This window comes from Mytilus galloprovincialis, chromosome 14, assembly GCF_965363235.1.
Source record: "Mytilus galloprovincialis chromosome 14, xbMytGall1.hap1.1, whole genome shotgun sequence".
Classification (NCBI taxonomy): Eukaryota; Metazoa; Mollusca; class Bivalvia; order Mytilida; family Mytilidae; genus Mytilus; species Mytilus galloprovincialis.
In genome coordinates this window covers 20,866,044-20,883,407 of record NC_134851.1, presented here as the reverse complement: position 1 = coordinate 20,883,407, position 17,364 = coordinate 20,866,044, and the positions used below count along the sequence as shown (strand labels likewise).

At 31.3% G+C, this 17,364-nt stretch overlaps 2 protein-coding genes across 2 annotated transcripts in view; one reads left to right on the top strand and one right to left on the bottom strand.

Moving 5' to 3' along the window:
- Positions 1–17,364, bottom strand: part of LOC143059392 (ADAM 17-like protease) — a 60,215-nt gene that overhangs the window by 37,257 nt on the left and 5,594 nt on the right. Inside the window, exons 6-12 of the mRNA XM_076232883.1 lie at positions 16,577–16,659; positions 13,943–14,076; positions 12,594–12,677; positions 8,339–8,428; positions 4,299–4,437; positions 2,069–2,179; positions 94–215 (exon numbers count right to left, since the gene is read on the bottom strand). Of these exons, the coding sequence (XP_076088998.1) occupies positions 94–215; positions 2,069–2,179; positions 4,299–4,437; positions 8,339–8,428; positions 12,594–12,677; positions 13,943–14,076; positions 16,577–16,659 (763 nt within the window). The remainder of the gene's footprint in view (positions 1–93; positions 216–2,068; positions 2,180–4,298; positions 4,438–8,338; positions 8,429–12,593; positions 12,678–13,942; positions 14,077–16,576; positions 16,660–17,364) is intronic.
- LOC143059634 (complement C1q-like protein 3) lies at positions 5,644–7,837 on the top strand. Its single transcript, XM_076233150.1, has 3 exons — positions 5,644–5,766; positions 6,541–6,591; positions 7,409–7,837. The coding sequence occupies exons 1-3, from the start codon at positions 5,679–5,681 to the stop codon at positions 7,822–7,824; spliced, it is 555 nt and encodes a 184-aa protein (XP_076089265.1). The 5' UTR covers positions 5,644–5,678; the 3' UTR covers positions 7,825–7,837.

Sequence of the window (17,364 nt, the reverse complement as noted above, 5' to 3'; positions counted from 1 at the left end):
TTCTCCTGTCACTGAGAAAGGATATATCAGATATTTACTGTTACCATGGAGATACTTACATTAGATATCTACTGTTACCATGGAGATACTTACATCATTGTTAGAGTCTTCTCCTGTCACCGAGAAAGGATACATCAGATATTTCCCATCAGCAAAGTATGATGATGGAGCACAGTCCCCAGATGTTGGATCATGTTCACTTCCCCAGTTATGTCCTTCAAAGAAATTGAGGATAATGATAAAGCCAAGATTCTTCAAATATCATTTGAAACTTCATTTGAATATTAAATAGACTTCATGTTAGATTATTGGTTAGTTAAAACATATTTATTTACAGTGGATTGGGAAACAAGTTTTGCAACTTATATTAATCCCTTTCCACTTTGCGGGTGCGAGTGCTGTGCTGCCTTGTAGCAGCATTAGCCTGCTCTTTTTTTAAATCTACAAGGGTGTCTTTAGCGTGCAAGAGATATTGCTCTCTCTTAACAAGGGTCAGCCATTTATCTTCCCCTTCTGATGAACTATCATCATTTCCTTAGGACCATACTTGCAAATGGTGTCAAGAGAATAGGAATCGAACCATTAACCTTTGTGTTAAGAGTCCCATGCACTAACCACTACACCATGGCTCTCAATTAGATTATTGTGCATGCATTCCAACATTTTAGTTCCATGTAAGAGAATGCATTTTAACATTTTCTGTCTTAAAAAAATTACTGTTTTTCATAACAGATTTTTACTTCTTTTGAAATTCAAATGTCTGCTTCACTTCTTTGTATATTTATTTTATTGCCTGTTTTTTTTTCAAATAGTTGACACAACTGTTTGCAAGTAATTCTTTAATATGTAAAAATCTGAACAACAGATATGGAAAAAAAAATAAATCTATATTTATATATTACTTCTTACAATTAAACATCTTTACTTACCAATTTCTGTATCCATTAAAAGTTCAGCACAGACATGAAAAAGATATTTAAAACATGGTTGTAAGAATGAATCTCCTATAACATACAGCTTTGGCTTTCTCAAATTATTTAAAGAAATTAGAGGTCAATTACAGAGATTATTGACCATTGTTTTACAGGATGTTGTTTTAGTGTGTTTTATTTCCTCGAGGGTATCACAAGCCCAGTAGTCAGCACTTTTTGTGCTGACATGAATTGTCATTGATATGGTTATATTTATAAATTTCCTGTTTACAAATTTTGGAATTTTTTGAAAAACTAAGGCTTTTCTACTTCAGGCATAGATTACCTTAGCTGTATTTGGCAAAAATTTTAGGAATTTTGGTCCTCAATGCTCTTCAACTTCGTACTTTATTTGGCCTTTTTTACTTTTTTAGATTCGAGCGTCACTGATGAGTCTTTTGTAGACGAAACGCGCATCTGGCGTATATATCAAATTTAGTCCTGGTATCTATGATGAGTTTATTTGTCAATGTTATATCAACAACAAGAGTGTACATCTGCCTGCTTCATGATTGAATTTATGTTGAATGCCTTTAATATGAAGGTTTTTTTTAAAGTAAATATAGGGGGCCTCGGTGGCCGAGTGGTCTAAGTAGTCACTACTGTAATCACTAGTCAGTCAAATATGAGGTTGTGAGTTCGAACCACGCTTGTGCAGGTGCACTCGACTCCAATCTTTATTGACTAGGAGTGTCAGTTTTCATATCAAAGGTGGGTGATTTTCTCCAGACACTACAGCTTCCTCCACCAATAAAAACTGGCCGCCACGATATAGCCTAAATTCGGTGCTTAAAAGTGGCGAGTATCATGTCCTATATATAATCTTAACAAAGATGAGGCAGTAAGATCAAAGGTAAAATGTTCAACTTGCGAATAAAAGCATCTAAAAGAGTTAGTACATTGGTGCTGTATGAATGTGCTTATTATATAAGTTACACAACGATCAAAGTGATCTAATCAAAATTTAAAATTTAAAAATGTGAATTCACATCAATTTGAATCTGTTGTCAAGTTACCTGCTGGAAAGTTCTCATTGGTAATTGTCACTGTATTTTTATAAATGTTTTTCAATGTATAAACCTGTTTTTTAAACTTACCGTGAGCTGTAACTAGCTGTGACTGTTTAGCCAATACTGTGCCCCCACCAGTGTACTTTGTGGTTGTTAGACCTGTATTGTAATAGATAGGCCTTCCATTCTTTGTTGAAGCTGAAATAAAAATTGATTTTATGCAAAGGTTAAGCTCTGAATTGTAAACAAGAAATTGCTGTCTACTAGTACTGTTACCACATTCAATGTTAGATACGTGTATGAAAGATCAAAAACTTGTGTTAAATAAAATTGAGAACAGAAATGGGGAATGTGTCAAAGTGACAACTACTCGACCAAAGAACGGAAAACATCCTAAGGCCACCAATGGGTCTTCAACACAGCGAGAAAATCCTGCACCTGAAAGATTTCTTCAGCTGACCCCTAAACATAAATGTGTACTAGTTCAGTGATAATGGATGTCATACTCAACTACAAAATATATAAAAGAAGTTAAAATTAAAATTCAAGTCTATAACAATCTAACTGTCAGCTATCGCTCAACTAAATATGTCTTATGAAGCTCTCCTTTTCCTTTATAAACAAAGTCAAGAGAACAATGCAAAATCAATTGTATTTTAGTAAAAAAATAAAAAAACATTTTTAAGATGTATCTACCACTGGCCTTCTTTAAATTCTGTATTATCTGTCTTTAACTTCATAATAGAGATTGTACTATAACAATTATAAAGATATTATATATTTAGTTCCTTGGTAATTATATATAATCATATGATGTCATAATAATTCAAATATCATAATTTATGACCTCATAACATTTGGTAGAGGCAAATTAAAGGTAGAGATCAGAAATTTGTATTGCGACGTATGGTTTGAGGGATAAGTGTTCCACTTTAAAATGCCCCCTCAGCCATGGCAGGGGCATAAAAAGTCTCTTTTGGCTTTAGATCAAGCAGATTGATAGAAGTAAAACAACATAATCAACTGTACTTTACATATAGATGCATATGAATAGACATATATAACACATGCAAGTACCAAATAAATAATTTACCACATTTTTTCACTATATGAATAATACTTAAGTAAATATTTATTTGGTAATTATTGATTGTGCTAAATATTTCTGCATTGGAAATATGTGCCAAAATATGCAATTTTAGCAATTTCCAGTACAAGCTCTAAATTCATGCTACATTCCAACTGCAAAATCAATAAATATTCATAATCATGATACTATTTGAAATTCCTTTCAGTTTTAACTTTGCATATAAATTGATATATGTATATATATAATTATCTCTGTGCCAAAAGTCTGTTAATTTTTACTAAGTTTGAATTATGGTCCATGGTCTGTCAGACAAATTCTTTTTTCTTTAATTGCTTTATTTGTTTGTAAAATTAAAGGAACATACCCAAAAAAATGTACAGAAATTTGACAGAAATTAATAAAGCCAGCATATAAAAAACACCTAGTGAAATTCAATATCTTATGCCGGCGTCACACATTGACGTATAGACCGGTGTGCACCAAATGTATAGAGAAAATTGACAAAGTCGGTATACGTTAGTTGCACGCCAGAGGAACGCTAAAACAATCGTTAACTAGCTACAGATCAGTGTGAGTCACGTTGTATACACTTCAAGATCGTTCGACTTTAACTAAAACGTATGCAGGAGTGTTTGTAACAAACACCCCATAATAGAATGTCGAAGATACAACAGGGACGCGCCTCAAATACATTGAAGAAACTTTTTTCCTTCGTAGCATGCATTCCATCTATGTCACACAAACGCCAGGCATACACAACCATAAGTTTCTTGAACCCCCGATAGTTGCTTAGGTACGCTTCTCGTACACCAAATACACGCTTAAAGCTCGTTGTGCACACGTTACAGATATGATTGACAGATTGAAAGTATTCAAAATTACCAGCGTATTGGCAGCGTACACATGCGTTGGAGCTATACGCTGATGTGTGATGCCGGTATTAGTTAACAAAGGTACATGTCAATTCTTATATCAATTCATAATCTGAGAAGAAATAAGAATTTTATGTGACTGTCATACATGTGAAAGGTTTAGCCAGCTATAAAACAAGATTAAAGCCACTATTTTCTACAGAAGAAAACGCCTGTAACAAGATAGGAATATGACCATTGTTATCCATTCGTTTGATGTGTTTGAGCTTTTGATTTTGCCATTTGATTAGGGACTTGTCGTTTTTAATTTTTTTTTGGAGTTCAGTATTTTATTGATTTTACTTGTTATACACACCTGTAGAACAGATTCCACCCAGTTTTGATGTACTGGAGCTAGCTATGTAGGCTAGACCTAAGACATTGTTAGAAAAACTCTGATGGGTGAAGAGATGAGCTAAACAATAATCATTCCACTTGTCACCTTGGCTAAATTCCTGAAAAATAAAATGCGCAATTCTTGTTGATGAATCAATCCCTAATTCATTTTTTATCAATCATGGCTAAGTATGATTGCACTTAAATTTACCAACTTATTACAACTGTATTTATTTTATATGTTTGTTTTTGTTGTTTCAATGTCGTTTTTATAATGGATGACTGTGAGGGCATTCCTGTGTATTGCTGTCGCCTAGATTTCCATTACGTAACTTTCATGTTGGGATTGTAACCTATCTATAAACATGATAAATACGTGGAAATTATTGAGTGCAAAATAATATTCCTTATCCCTTGTTATAAATTCATTTTTTCAATGGATACTTTTTTAGAACATAAATTAATAATATTATTATGTTTTGTCATTAGAAATCTATATATAAGTGAAAAAATCTTTAATATCTATTCACACGTAAAGAAAAAGTGTGTTAACATCTATGTAGAAAAATATCCCAAGAGCGTTTACAATCATCCATGCAGAGTTATCGGTCCTGTCTCTCTCACCCAAGGACCGATAACTCTGCATCTCTGCATTGGAGATTGAACATTTTGCAGAAAAATATGAATGCCTACTCAAATTCAATCTATTAGAAAAATAGAATTATTATGAAGAGTGTCCAGCATGCACTTGCACTGAACTTTTACTGATATAGTAGAATAGAATGATCAATATATATACAAAAGGATGAAAATTATATATACATGTAACTGTTATATCCAATTATTAATATAATATATAACAACAAAGTATACTGATTTGTATCACTACAATATAATAGTCATTACGATTAGGTTGAATTCGATTCCCTGTCATTTATTTATCATCCACAAATGAACTGGTCTCAGAAAAAAAAAATATATCTGTACAGTAACCTCACTTTCAGGTATATATATATAGAGATGTGATTTTTTTCTGAGACAAGTGCTTGTGACTATTCACAAGAACTTGCAGTCATCTGTTGTTCAGAACATCAGTACTTTGATTATTGTTGTCCAGTGCCATTTACAATTGCATGCGTGTAACAGTGATGTTAACATTCAGGAAGTATTCCTAGAATTGAACGATTTATTGATTCACAGTATTGCATGACAAAAACTCATTATGTGTATCAAATTTCATTTTGTTTTACTATTATCTCATGTCAGGCTATATATATATATCAACCACTAGACTAAGTATATATATATGTATACTATTATTGAAACATTGTATCCAGAATTACTTCCCTTTGAATACATCATGAATCTTCCAATAATGGTCAGCATCTTTGTTCTTACATTGTTTTCATTCGGAGGGATGATAATGGGATCATGCGACATAAAGCTAGGTAATTATTTTATGTATTTTCGTAAGAATCTTTATATTAAAAGTAGCATTAATAGTCCCCTCAAATTTCTAAAACCTTTAAATCATTCAATAGATAAAAGAAGATGGGGTATGAGGACCAAAGAGACAACTCATCAAGTCACAATTTGTAAAAGTAAATAATTATAGGTCAAAGTATGGTCTTCATCAAGGAGCCTTATTGGCTCACACAATCCTCAAGCCCTTTAAAATTATGTTTAATCCTGTTTTTAATAAATGAAGAGGTTGATACAATCTGTACACTTAACTTTATTGCAGATAAGTCACTTTTGATGTCCCTTATGACAAAAAACACATGTTGAAATTAACACACCTTAATATAACCTAATATGGTTATTTTACTCAGTTTTTTTGTTAAAATAGATTGTGAGCCAAGGTTTTATCAACAAAAAAAAAATGTTTTCACATGACAGTCTTTTTTTCTTATACATGTATCATTATTTCATTTTTCAATGTTAATATTTGTTAACAAAAGTTACTAAACAGGACATGATAACTCTTCTGGAGCACCTGACATCATCCCTAGTTTTTAATCCGGTTTATGTTGCTCAGTTTTTAGTCTTTTCTATAGTGTTTTGTACAATGTTGGTTTGTTTTGGGTTTTTTTTGCCAATGATTTTGCTAGCCTCTTTATAAGATTTAGATTCTCCCTTAAAAATGTTTCACCTCTTATTTTCAATATATTATACATTTATTCAATTCAACATATGTCTCAATTTAGTTTATATAATTTCAGAAAGTTCGCTTATAAAGAATTTATTAGAAATGGTATTAAAAAAAGATTCAGGTAAGATTCTATCTAATATTTAATATATTTCAATTCAAATAATTTAAAATGTTTCAATAATTACTTCAACTAGAATGTGTCCATAGTACATGGATTATCATTTTGTATGTTCAGTTGACCGTGAAATAGGGGGTAAAAACTCTAATTTAGCATTAAATTAAAAAGATCATATAAAAGGGGACATGTGTACTAAGTTCTAAGTTGATTGGACTTCAACTTCATCAAAAACTACCTTGACAAAAAACTTTGATCTGAAGCGGGCCAGACGGAAGAACAGACGGACAAATAGAGAAAGGGACTCACAGACTGAAAAACATAATGCACCAAGTGGAAGTGGGGTATAAAAAATATTGTCTTTTAAAATTGTTTTCCATGGCAAAGGAGCAATGAATTTTTGGTTTTGGAATGTGTACCAGTCTCTCAAAAAGTTGCTAAAATACAGGTTCTTTAACATGCATAGAACTTGGCAAAAGTAAAACACAATGTATCTATTTCATCCACAGATGGCAGTGCATGCACATTAACAGACACCCCTCAGACTAAAAAGTTGAGACCTAGCTATAGGTTTTTTGAAATGATAATAAGGTAAAGTGGTGGCATAAAATATATACTGCTAGCCATTTTGCTATAAATAAATATTTGACAATTATTGTTTTACTTTTATATTATACATTTGGTAAACTGTTTATTTAAAAAAAAAAAGATTTTTATTTGTTTTGTGTTGTCATAACTACTTTGCATAATAAATATACTACCAAATTATTTATTTGAAATATATATATATAAATGTATTACAATCAATATTATTGTTTGTTAGATAAAGGCTGTATGTTAGCCAGTGGAAAGAAAACTCCTGCTTTTTCAGCTGTATTGACACATAAACAATCGGCATCAGCAAATGACGTTATAAAGTTTAATAAAGTATTCACCAATAAAGGAAAAGGCTACAACCCAAGCACTGGTATCTTCACCGCTCCTGTAGCTGGAGTATACCAATTTTCGTCAGTTCTTATGAGTGACAAAGGGCAATACTTGATTGCAAGCTTGTGGCACAATGCCACCAGAGTATCAAGTGTGCATATTAAAACTCAAGCTTATCAAACAGGGGCACTGAGTACAGTTTTGGATTTACAGAAAGGTGATCAAATTGCAGTAAAGTCCTATGGCAGTTACAAAGTCTACAGTGACAATTTGAATTACTGCTCATTTTCAGGGTTTGTTATTTCTCATTAAATAAAAAAAAAAAATTAAATTGATTTTTTACTATATTTATTGAACAAGCATACATGTACTTATTATTTTTGGTTGAAGTATAATGTAATGTGTACAATAATCTAAGATATTCTACATTTTACTAACAATTTATTCATGATTGTTTTATATTTAGTCCATCATCGCTCTGCTCTCTCATGTTGTAGCACTCAGGAGATAACACAGTTCTGATGGCAGTAGTTGGTGATTTGATGGTCACAAAATACATTTACTTGTGATTGTTTAGTGGAGCCACGAACCGGATATTTGCGACCATCAAATTACCACTTGATGATGTTAGAATTCTTATGACACTGACAGAAAACAACGTCAAATCATACATTAACATCTGTAATATGTCGTCTGAGCTTGAACATGCTTTTTATAGCATCAATTGTGAATTGTGAATTGATGCCATGAAAATTGGTGACATTATCCAATCAAAATAAGTGTTACATTAATTAAACAATGTTGCACTATAAAACAAAATACTTACAGTCAATAAATCATAAGGGTTAGTCCAGGTCTGTGCCATGTTGTAATGTTTATTGGTTGATGTAGGTGTAGGCGCTACATGTAATTTCAACTGTTATAAAATATAAAAATCATTATATAAGGTGCTACTATTCTAGCATACAAAGATATAATTCCTTCAAAAACCAAATAAAAAATTATGTACATATATCAAAAAGAGATGATATCTAAGGGCTATAACTCTTCAAATCATAACATTCTTTGATATTGGTAACTATATATTTATTTATGCATTGATTTGTCAATAATTAATTATCTAGATAATTTGCATATTGAAAAAATATGATTTAAAAAAGATGGATTAGTAAACAACCAGACTTTTTTAATTGTTTACATCTTATGAAAAGCAAGTGCAGTTGTATTTTTTTCCCTGGGGTGCTACATAAACTGCAGATTAAGCATGCTGCAACCTTGGTTTGTCATTACTTCATATTCAGATGGTCTGGATGTTTTCCACAACTCTTTAGGCCAACCTTAAAAATATGTTTGTTTGCAGTTTTCCGACTGTACCTTCAGACTGAAGGGTCGGTAGGTAGGAAAAATATTTTATTTTATCAGCCAAAATACAGTTTAAACAAGCAGTTACACTAAACCAAGTTTCTTGTGAAGAAAAAAAAAACATTTTAAAACAACAAACACTGGACATGCTGAACACCAACATCAAATGAACAGGCATTTTCAGATAAAAAACTTTTTAACCAAAACTGAAACTTTAACATAGTGTCATTATCCAATTTATGACATAAAATATGGTATAATTATTAAATACTGGAACACTTATAAACAAGGAATGTCATTATGACTAGAACTATTTTAAAGAAATACAAATGTATATTCAGACATGTATGCTTCTTGACTAGAATGTTTTCATGAGTAGAGTATTTTCATCAGAAAAATGTGGATATTAAAGATTTATAAGACAATGTATTAAAGAGTGTATTTCTAATAAAAAAAAATAACCATTGAATCTTCCTCAATTGAAAAAAAGGCAACTTGAAAAAAAAGTATTAAGACATTCGACTGTTTTCATATTTCTAACAATATTTAATTATATGTGATAAGGTTATATTTTTGCCAGGCTTTAATGAAAACCAAAGAAATCTAAAGTTTGGGGTGAAATCCACAGCACCCCATTAAAAGTAAATGGTCTGTACTGAAACGTTTTTAATGCATAAAAAACCAGATGCTCCGCAGGGCGTAGCTTTATACGACCACAGAGGTTGAACCCTGAACGGTTGGGGCAAGTATGGACACAACATTCAAGCTGGATTCAGCTCTAAATTTGGATTGTGATTAAATAGTTGACACAGCATAGGTTTCTGACACAGAATGAATGTGTTCTAATGAACTTAAAATTTTTGTTTTCTCTTAGAGCAATTCACTATGCTGTTGAATATTAATCCTCTCAAAAAAATGTTTGAAGAAATTTTCTTTTTTATTTATGAAATTTCAAATGAGAAAAATTGAACCCAATTTTTTTAATCACATCCCCCTTTCCCTTATTCCAAAACTAATCTCAATTAAAATTTCTAATGGAGTTTGCAACAATAACTACTCATTTAAATACATCATAAAATATTAAAATGTAAAAAAACTGCTTGTTATCACTGAATGGTAAAGATTATTTTAATTTATCAGTTGGTAGTAAAAAGTGAATATACATTGTATATTGTATATAACAAAGATTTAAGTTGATTCTGGACAAAGAAAGATAACTCCAATTAAAAAAAAATCTTGCTATTGCACAATATTTTGCAATTAGATATTTCTTGCTTACTATTCTGGACAAAGAAAGATAACTCTAATTAAAAAAAAATTTTCTATTTCACAATATTGTGCAATTAGATATTTCTTGCCATTGCGCAATACTGTGCAATTGAAAAGACTTGCTATTGCACAATACTTAATATAATAATTTTAGATCCTGATTTGGACCAACTTGAAAACTGGGCCCATAATAAAAAATCTAAGTACATTTTTGGATTCAGCATATCAAAGAACCCCAAGATTTCAATTTTTGTTAAAATCAGACTAAGTTTAATTTTGGACCCTTTGGACTTTAGTGTAGACCAATTTGAAAACAGGACCAAAAATGAAGAATCTACATACACAGTTAGATTTGGTATATCAAAGAACCCCATTTATTCAATTTTTGATGAAATCAAACAAAGTTTAATTTTGGACCCCGATTTGGACCAACTTGAAAACTGGGCCAATAATCAAGAATCTAAGTACATTTTTAGATTCAGCATATCAAAGAACCTAACTGATTCATTTTTGTCAAAATCAAACTAAGTTTAATTTTGGACCCTTTGGACCTTAATGTAGACCAATTTGAAAACGGGACCAAAAGTTAAGAATCTACATACACAGTCATGACAGTTAGATTCGGCATATCAAAGAACCCCAAATATTCAATTTTGATGAAATCAAACAAAGTTTAATTTTGGACCCTTTGGGCCCCTTATTCTGTTGGGACCAAAACTCCCAAAATCAATACCAACCTTCCTTTTATGGTCATAAACCTTGCGTTTAAATTTCATAGATTTCTATTTACTTATACTAACGTTATGGTGCGAAAACCAAGAAAAATGCTTATTTGGGTCCCTTTTTGGCCCCTAATTCCTAAACTGTTGGGACCTAAACTCCCAAAATCAATACCAACCTTCCTTTTGTAGTCATTAACATTGTGTTAAAATTTCATTGATTTCTATTTACTTAAACTAACGTTATTGTGCGAAAACCAAGAATAATGCTTATTTGGGCCCTTTCTTGGCCCCTAATTCCTAAACTGTTGAAACCAAAACTCCCAAAATCAATACCAACCTTCCTTTTGTGGTCATAAACCTTGTGTTAAAATTTCATAGATTTCCATTCACTTTTACTAAAGTTAGAGTGCGAAAACTAAAAGTATTCGGACGACGACGCAGACGACGACGCCAACGTGATAGCAATATACGACGAAAAATTTTTCAAATTTTGCGGTCGTATAAAAATGGCAGCATAGCTCCTAAGGACATGTTTTAATTGAATTCACACAGGCCACACAGTTTGGGTATATTTAATATTGTAAGAAAGAGAATAATTGCAATGAGTGGGGCAGCCCCCTTATCCTAAAGGAGCATACTCATTGCAATCGAAGATAGATTTAATATAGAGTGAGTATATTTATTTTTCAAGCTAACCATTCATTTTCTCTACATCTTTGTGTAGTTAGGGTTGCTTCTTATTGATTTGGCATGATCTATATCCATTAACATTTCAAATGAGCCCTTCCTACGTACAAGCGTGTTTACAGATATCCATGAAGATTTAAGTCACGGAGGAGTGGTTTCATCTTTGTCGTCTTCACAACGATTTGTAGAAAATATGCCATACTTCAAGCTGCTGTCGAATTATTTAACCACTGAAATTGGTTCCATAAAGTCAGGCTCCACAGATTCTGTACCCGATTTGTTTGAGACAGAATGGTTATCGTGTCAGTTATGAATATCCACTGCATCATCGTCAATGATATCATCACACATCATTACATGTGCCTGAATCTGTATAAACAGTTTACTAATAAACTTTTTTGTTTGTTATTTGTCTTAAAATTGACACAAGACGACAGCGTAAAGTCCTCCTCCGTGACTTCATGGATACCTGTAAACAATTTCCATGTGCTTTATCATTAAATGGTCACATAAACACTTGACGGGAAGCTAAGAAAAACCGAACTTGAAATGCCTAATTGACCCAGACTTTAAATCATTTCCGGAAAGGACCCAAAGTTCCGGATCGCGTCAATAGAAGTATTAAAAAAAATTTCTTCAAATTTAAAGCAATAAAATTTTCACAGTCGGGAGGATTTTCAAGGGTCCGTCGGTAAACTGCAAACAAACAATATTTTAATTTAAGCCTTACTTAAGCCTAAGCTTTTAGGTTCAAATATGTGGCTGCTGTTTTCTGATTGTTCTTTTCTGCTGTTACATGTATGGTTTTTTTTAGTTTCTGTCTTTTCCCTTATATTTAGAATATGTTATACACTTGCCCACACAAGAAGATTATTTTAAGTTGTTATAACTTGTATCCAATCCTATTGTTTATTTATACAATAAAATATGTTTACACTTAACACTTGACCACTTTTTATTTCTGTTAATCTATTTTATAACCACAATGCAACATTTTGCTGTTTGTTATAAAATTCTACACATGTTCAAGTTAATGCTAACCATAGCTAGTTCCACTCCGTATCCTATTCCTTGTCCAAAGTTAGTTGGTTTGTAGATAAGATTAATTTTCTGTATAATGCCAACCTAAAAAAAATGGTCAATACACAATGTGAAGAAATGATCAAAAAACAATGTGAGGACCTGTCATTTTTTTCAAAAAAAGACGACTTGACCATAGATGTGTTTGTCTTTTTATTCATGTCTTCTTTTTTTTTTGGTTATATAGTTCTTCCACTGTTTAGGATGTCAAATATTCAGCTTTGAATATTCTTGATGAAGGTAAATCCAGCATGAAATATATATCTTGTTGTTTTTAATTTAAATCATTTTAGTTTCTAGAAATGATTTTTATTGCAATTTATGAAATTTTCTTTAATTGTTTGCCAATTTGTTTTTCTTGATTTGCTTCTTCTATGAGTTAATAATCAGTTGAAATGGTTTTAAGTTTTCTTGTCTTCATCTGATTTTGAATTTGTGATGACACCAAAATAGGTTGACTTTGCCTAATGTTGACTTTCCCAAAGTAATCAATTATTTGTAGATCAAACATAAAAAAAATTGGTACTAGTACCCCTTTCCAAAAGAGGAAACGTATCAATTCAAAAGCAGATATTTAGTCGACTACATAAATTATGTCTTCATGATTAACATAGAGTTTCTAAAAATACACAAAATAAAATTATGAAATCTTAAATCAGTTTTAAATTATAATCTGTAAGCATTTTGTAAGACAATTTTGTGTTTGTGTTAAAAAAAAAATTTATGTTATTAATTCTTTGATTGTTTAATCATAAAATAAATATGACTTTATAGTTTCATGAGCTCAAATCTTTTTTTTTAGTTTTTGTTGGGATTCATGTTGCTCAGTCTTAGTATTCAATGTTTGTGTTTTGTGTACTCTTGTTTGTCTTTCTGTTTTTTTTTGCATTGGAATTGTCAGTTTTTTTCCATATTATGAGTTTGAATATTTCTTTGGAGTCTTTCACTTTATGAATTATAAAAGACTATGGATAATTTCATTTCTTATGCCCAAATAAGAAATAAACGACTCGTCATTGGTTGATTTTACAATATGTAAGATTTTTTTAACCAACCACAATGAATGTTATACATGTAGTATACACATTTGAAAATATTACCTAGATTGCGTTAGATTTTGAAAAGGTGAATTATAACACCTACTTGTTAATGCAATGTAATTGTTGTAATTTTTATTCTTTTTAATAGTTTAAATTGTAAAAATATTTGAATAAGCTCTCGCCATGATGTAGCTTTTTTGCACTGAGACGGCGGTAAGCAAACATCAATTAATCAATCAATTTTTTTAATAGTGCTACAAAAAAACTTACTATATAATTAGCTGCATCGTAAATATCATTGCCAGCAATAGTTTGATAGAATTTGTAATCAGCTACAGCTATCAATCTACACATCTTCTTTCCTGTTGCTCTTTTTCTTCTGCTGTGTGGTATATCATGCTCATCTAAAAGTATAGTTATTAATTTAGAGAGAATCATTCAATATACACCAGAAATATCTAAAAGTATAATTAATAATTTAATAAGACATTTAAAATTATAGCTATTAACTTCCAAAGACATTTAAAAGTATAGGTATTAATTTACCAAGAATCATTCAATACGTGCAACAGAAACATCTCAAACTTGAAATTTAAATATTTAACTGTCAAAAAATTAATTGGTATTAGGTGTATTTTAATGTTCATAAGAAATCATTTAAGAAACTGTTATCACAGAGATATCTCTCACTTTTTTGTAATTTTTATGATACAAATGTTGAAATTAAAATAGCAAAACTTAAACATGTAAGTTTTGCAAATAATCAAAATCAATGAACCATGACTGAAAGTACATGGTTAATCAACCTCCATGGAAATGAGAATTTCCAATGCTAATACAACTGCATGACAAATACCATTGACTTATCTTAAGTAGTTCCCTGTAAATAAACCTAAACATACACTAATTCATGTGAACTAAGCAAAATTTCAAAAACTGAGGGGCGGGGTCAAATAATCTCCATGGTACAATGCAAATGCTTATACAACTGCATATCAAATATCATTGATCTACCACTAGTGGTTCTTCATAAACTGACACAATCACAAACTAATGCAAAAATTTCAAAGTCAATTGACCATGACTGAGGAGGCATGGCCAAATAATATCCATGTAAATGAGATATGCCAATGTATATACAACTGCATACTTAATATCATTAACTTACCACTAGTGGTTCCCCATAAACTGACCTAATCACGAACTAAAACATGAAAACTAGACAAAAGTTTCAAAGTCAATAGACCATAACTGAGGGGGCCAAATAATCTCCATAATAATGAGATGTGCCAATACTCATACAACTGCAAATATCTTTGACTTATCACTTGTGGTTCATCATAAACTAGACCTTTTCACAAACTAATCATTGTTGAAGCCGCTGCCGCCAGAAAAGGCATACTTACGTCTCGCTTTTTTTACTCCGTCAAGCGAGACAAAAATCAAGGGCAGATATTTCTAATTAATTTGAAAGGACAATTTGGGTAATGTGGGATTTTTCAAGAAAACAAGGCCTGTGACCAGGGCTTCCAAAACGGTCATATATTCCGGACATTTGATTAATGTCCAGTAAAAGTCCGGCTGGGCAAAGCATGAAACGGTCATATACATTCTAGTTTTCAAGGCTTTTTCGGTCATTTTAACATAAGTCACGATCTTTTTGACCCAACCTTTTGCCTTAAACATCTACACATTTCCGGTCATAAAAGTGACATGATGATTAATTACTATCAAAATAACCCCTACTTCAATACTTTCTAATTTTAATCAAGGCTAATTAGTTGTTGGACAGGTGATATCTACCTGTTCAGTTGATAGGTTAACTATGTTCAGTACCGGACATCGTATAAATTGATCGGTCTATTCACAATTATTTTCTTACATTTCAGTGGTTTGTAGCTCATTGATTTAGTCCAAAAGATTAAAATTATAAGAAATTAGTATATCTACATGATTTGATAAAAAAATTTAAAAGGTTTAAATGAAAAATCATCAGAACTACGTCGAATGAACTAGAACACGTGTGCGCATGTGCAAAGGTGGGAAATTTAATTATGCATCCTTTATTTCTTCAAAATGCTAAAATTATCATTGATACCTGTATCTAAACGTTCATTTCAAGCATTTTGTTGAAGAAATAACGTGGAAAGAGCTTCTTCACTCAGTCATGCTTTGCAAACGTACACGGATTTTACGTATCCGTTTACGGTCCATGTTTTACCATTGTCAAGTCAACATCCGGTTTTAGAAAAACGTGATTTTAAAAACGAAAATGAAGTTTTTGACATGTCATTTTGCACAAGTAAAGAGTCTATGGCAGATATGAGCACGCTGATGTGCACACTTTGAATGATGCACTGCCAATTTAACAGTTTACATCCAAACATCCAAAACAAAGTAAAGTTTAAAATCGTTTTTTAATCTAATGTCATTATCATTGGAATGGCCATCTGATTACCATAATTGCCTTTTGTGACTTAGTCTTAAGGGATTAAAATCGGGATCAGATATAAAATGTCTGGCTGGCTCAAATGTTTTTTGGAAGCCCTGCCTGTGACCCTTTATTTCTATTTGATATTTCAGACGTATTAATGTAATCAATTCTCTTATTAAATTTTAACTAATTCTATTGTTTAATTTCCTTCAATAAGTAAAAATTAAGCTTCCAAAATATAACCCATCTAAAATAATCGTGATTTTTGTTAATATCAATGTACTGGTACATGTATTTCAAAATAAAATTTAAATCTATATAACATATTGGACATAAAGATACCTTAAATTATAAAAAAAAGAAATGTTAATATACTATATACAAATGCAAATAATTGTTTTAAATAATACGAAAAAACTACAATTTGGTAGAAAGTTTTCGTAATGATCAACCTTGAAACAGAAATGTACCTTCATCATGAACGTGGGCATGTGTGACTCCTGCTGTCTCTCCATCATCACCATCTATATGGCCTGCACCACAAAAATTTGGACTGAAATTTAATGAAAATTAAGATCATCCTAGAACATACAATTCTAGACATAAATACACTTTATTTATATATAATTAAATCACTGTTTCCTGTAATTGAGAACATAATCAGTGACTTTTAGCATCATGGTAATGTGATGTTATATTTCTGAATGTGATGGTAATGTGATGTTATATTTCTGAATGTGATGCTATCTGAATTGATTTACCCCTAAACTTGTGTAAAAGATGTGATGCTATAATTTTTATAAACAAGATGGTATTTCAAATTTCCTTTTTTACCAGATATATGTTATATGTAATATCTGGGGAGAACACTGAACACTATAATTATTTTTAATATATCTGTATATTCTGAGATCTGGCATGCATTTGTTTGCGCCTGTCCTAGGTCAGGCACATGTTATTCATTGGTTGTTGTTTGTTGATGCAGTTCATTCTTGATTTTTATATAGATTAGACTGTTGGTTTTCTTGTTTGAATGGTTTTACACTAGTCATTTTTTATGCCTATTATAGCTTGCTGTTCAGTGTGAGCCAAGGCTCTGTGTTGATGGCAGTACTTTGACCTATAATGGTTTACTTTTTACTAATAATGATTTGGATGGAGAGTTGTCTCATTGGCTATTGTCCGCACTCATACCACATCTTCTTGTATCTTTTTACCCAAGGCATTTTAACGCTGGTACATGTGTTTCACTATAAAC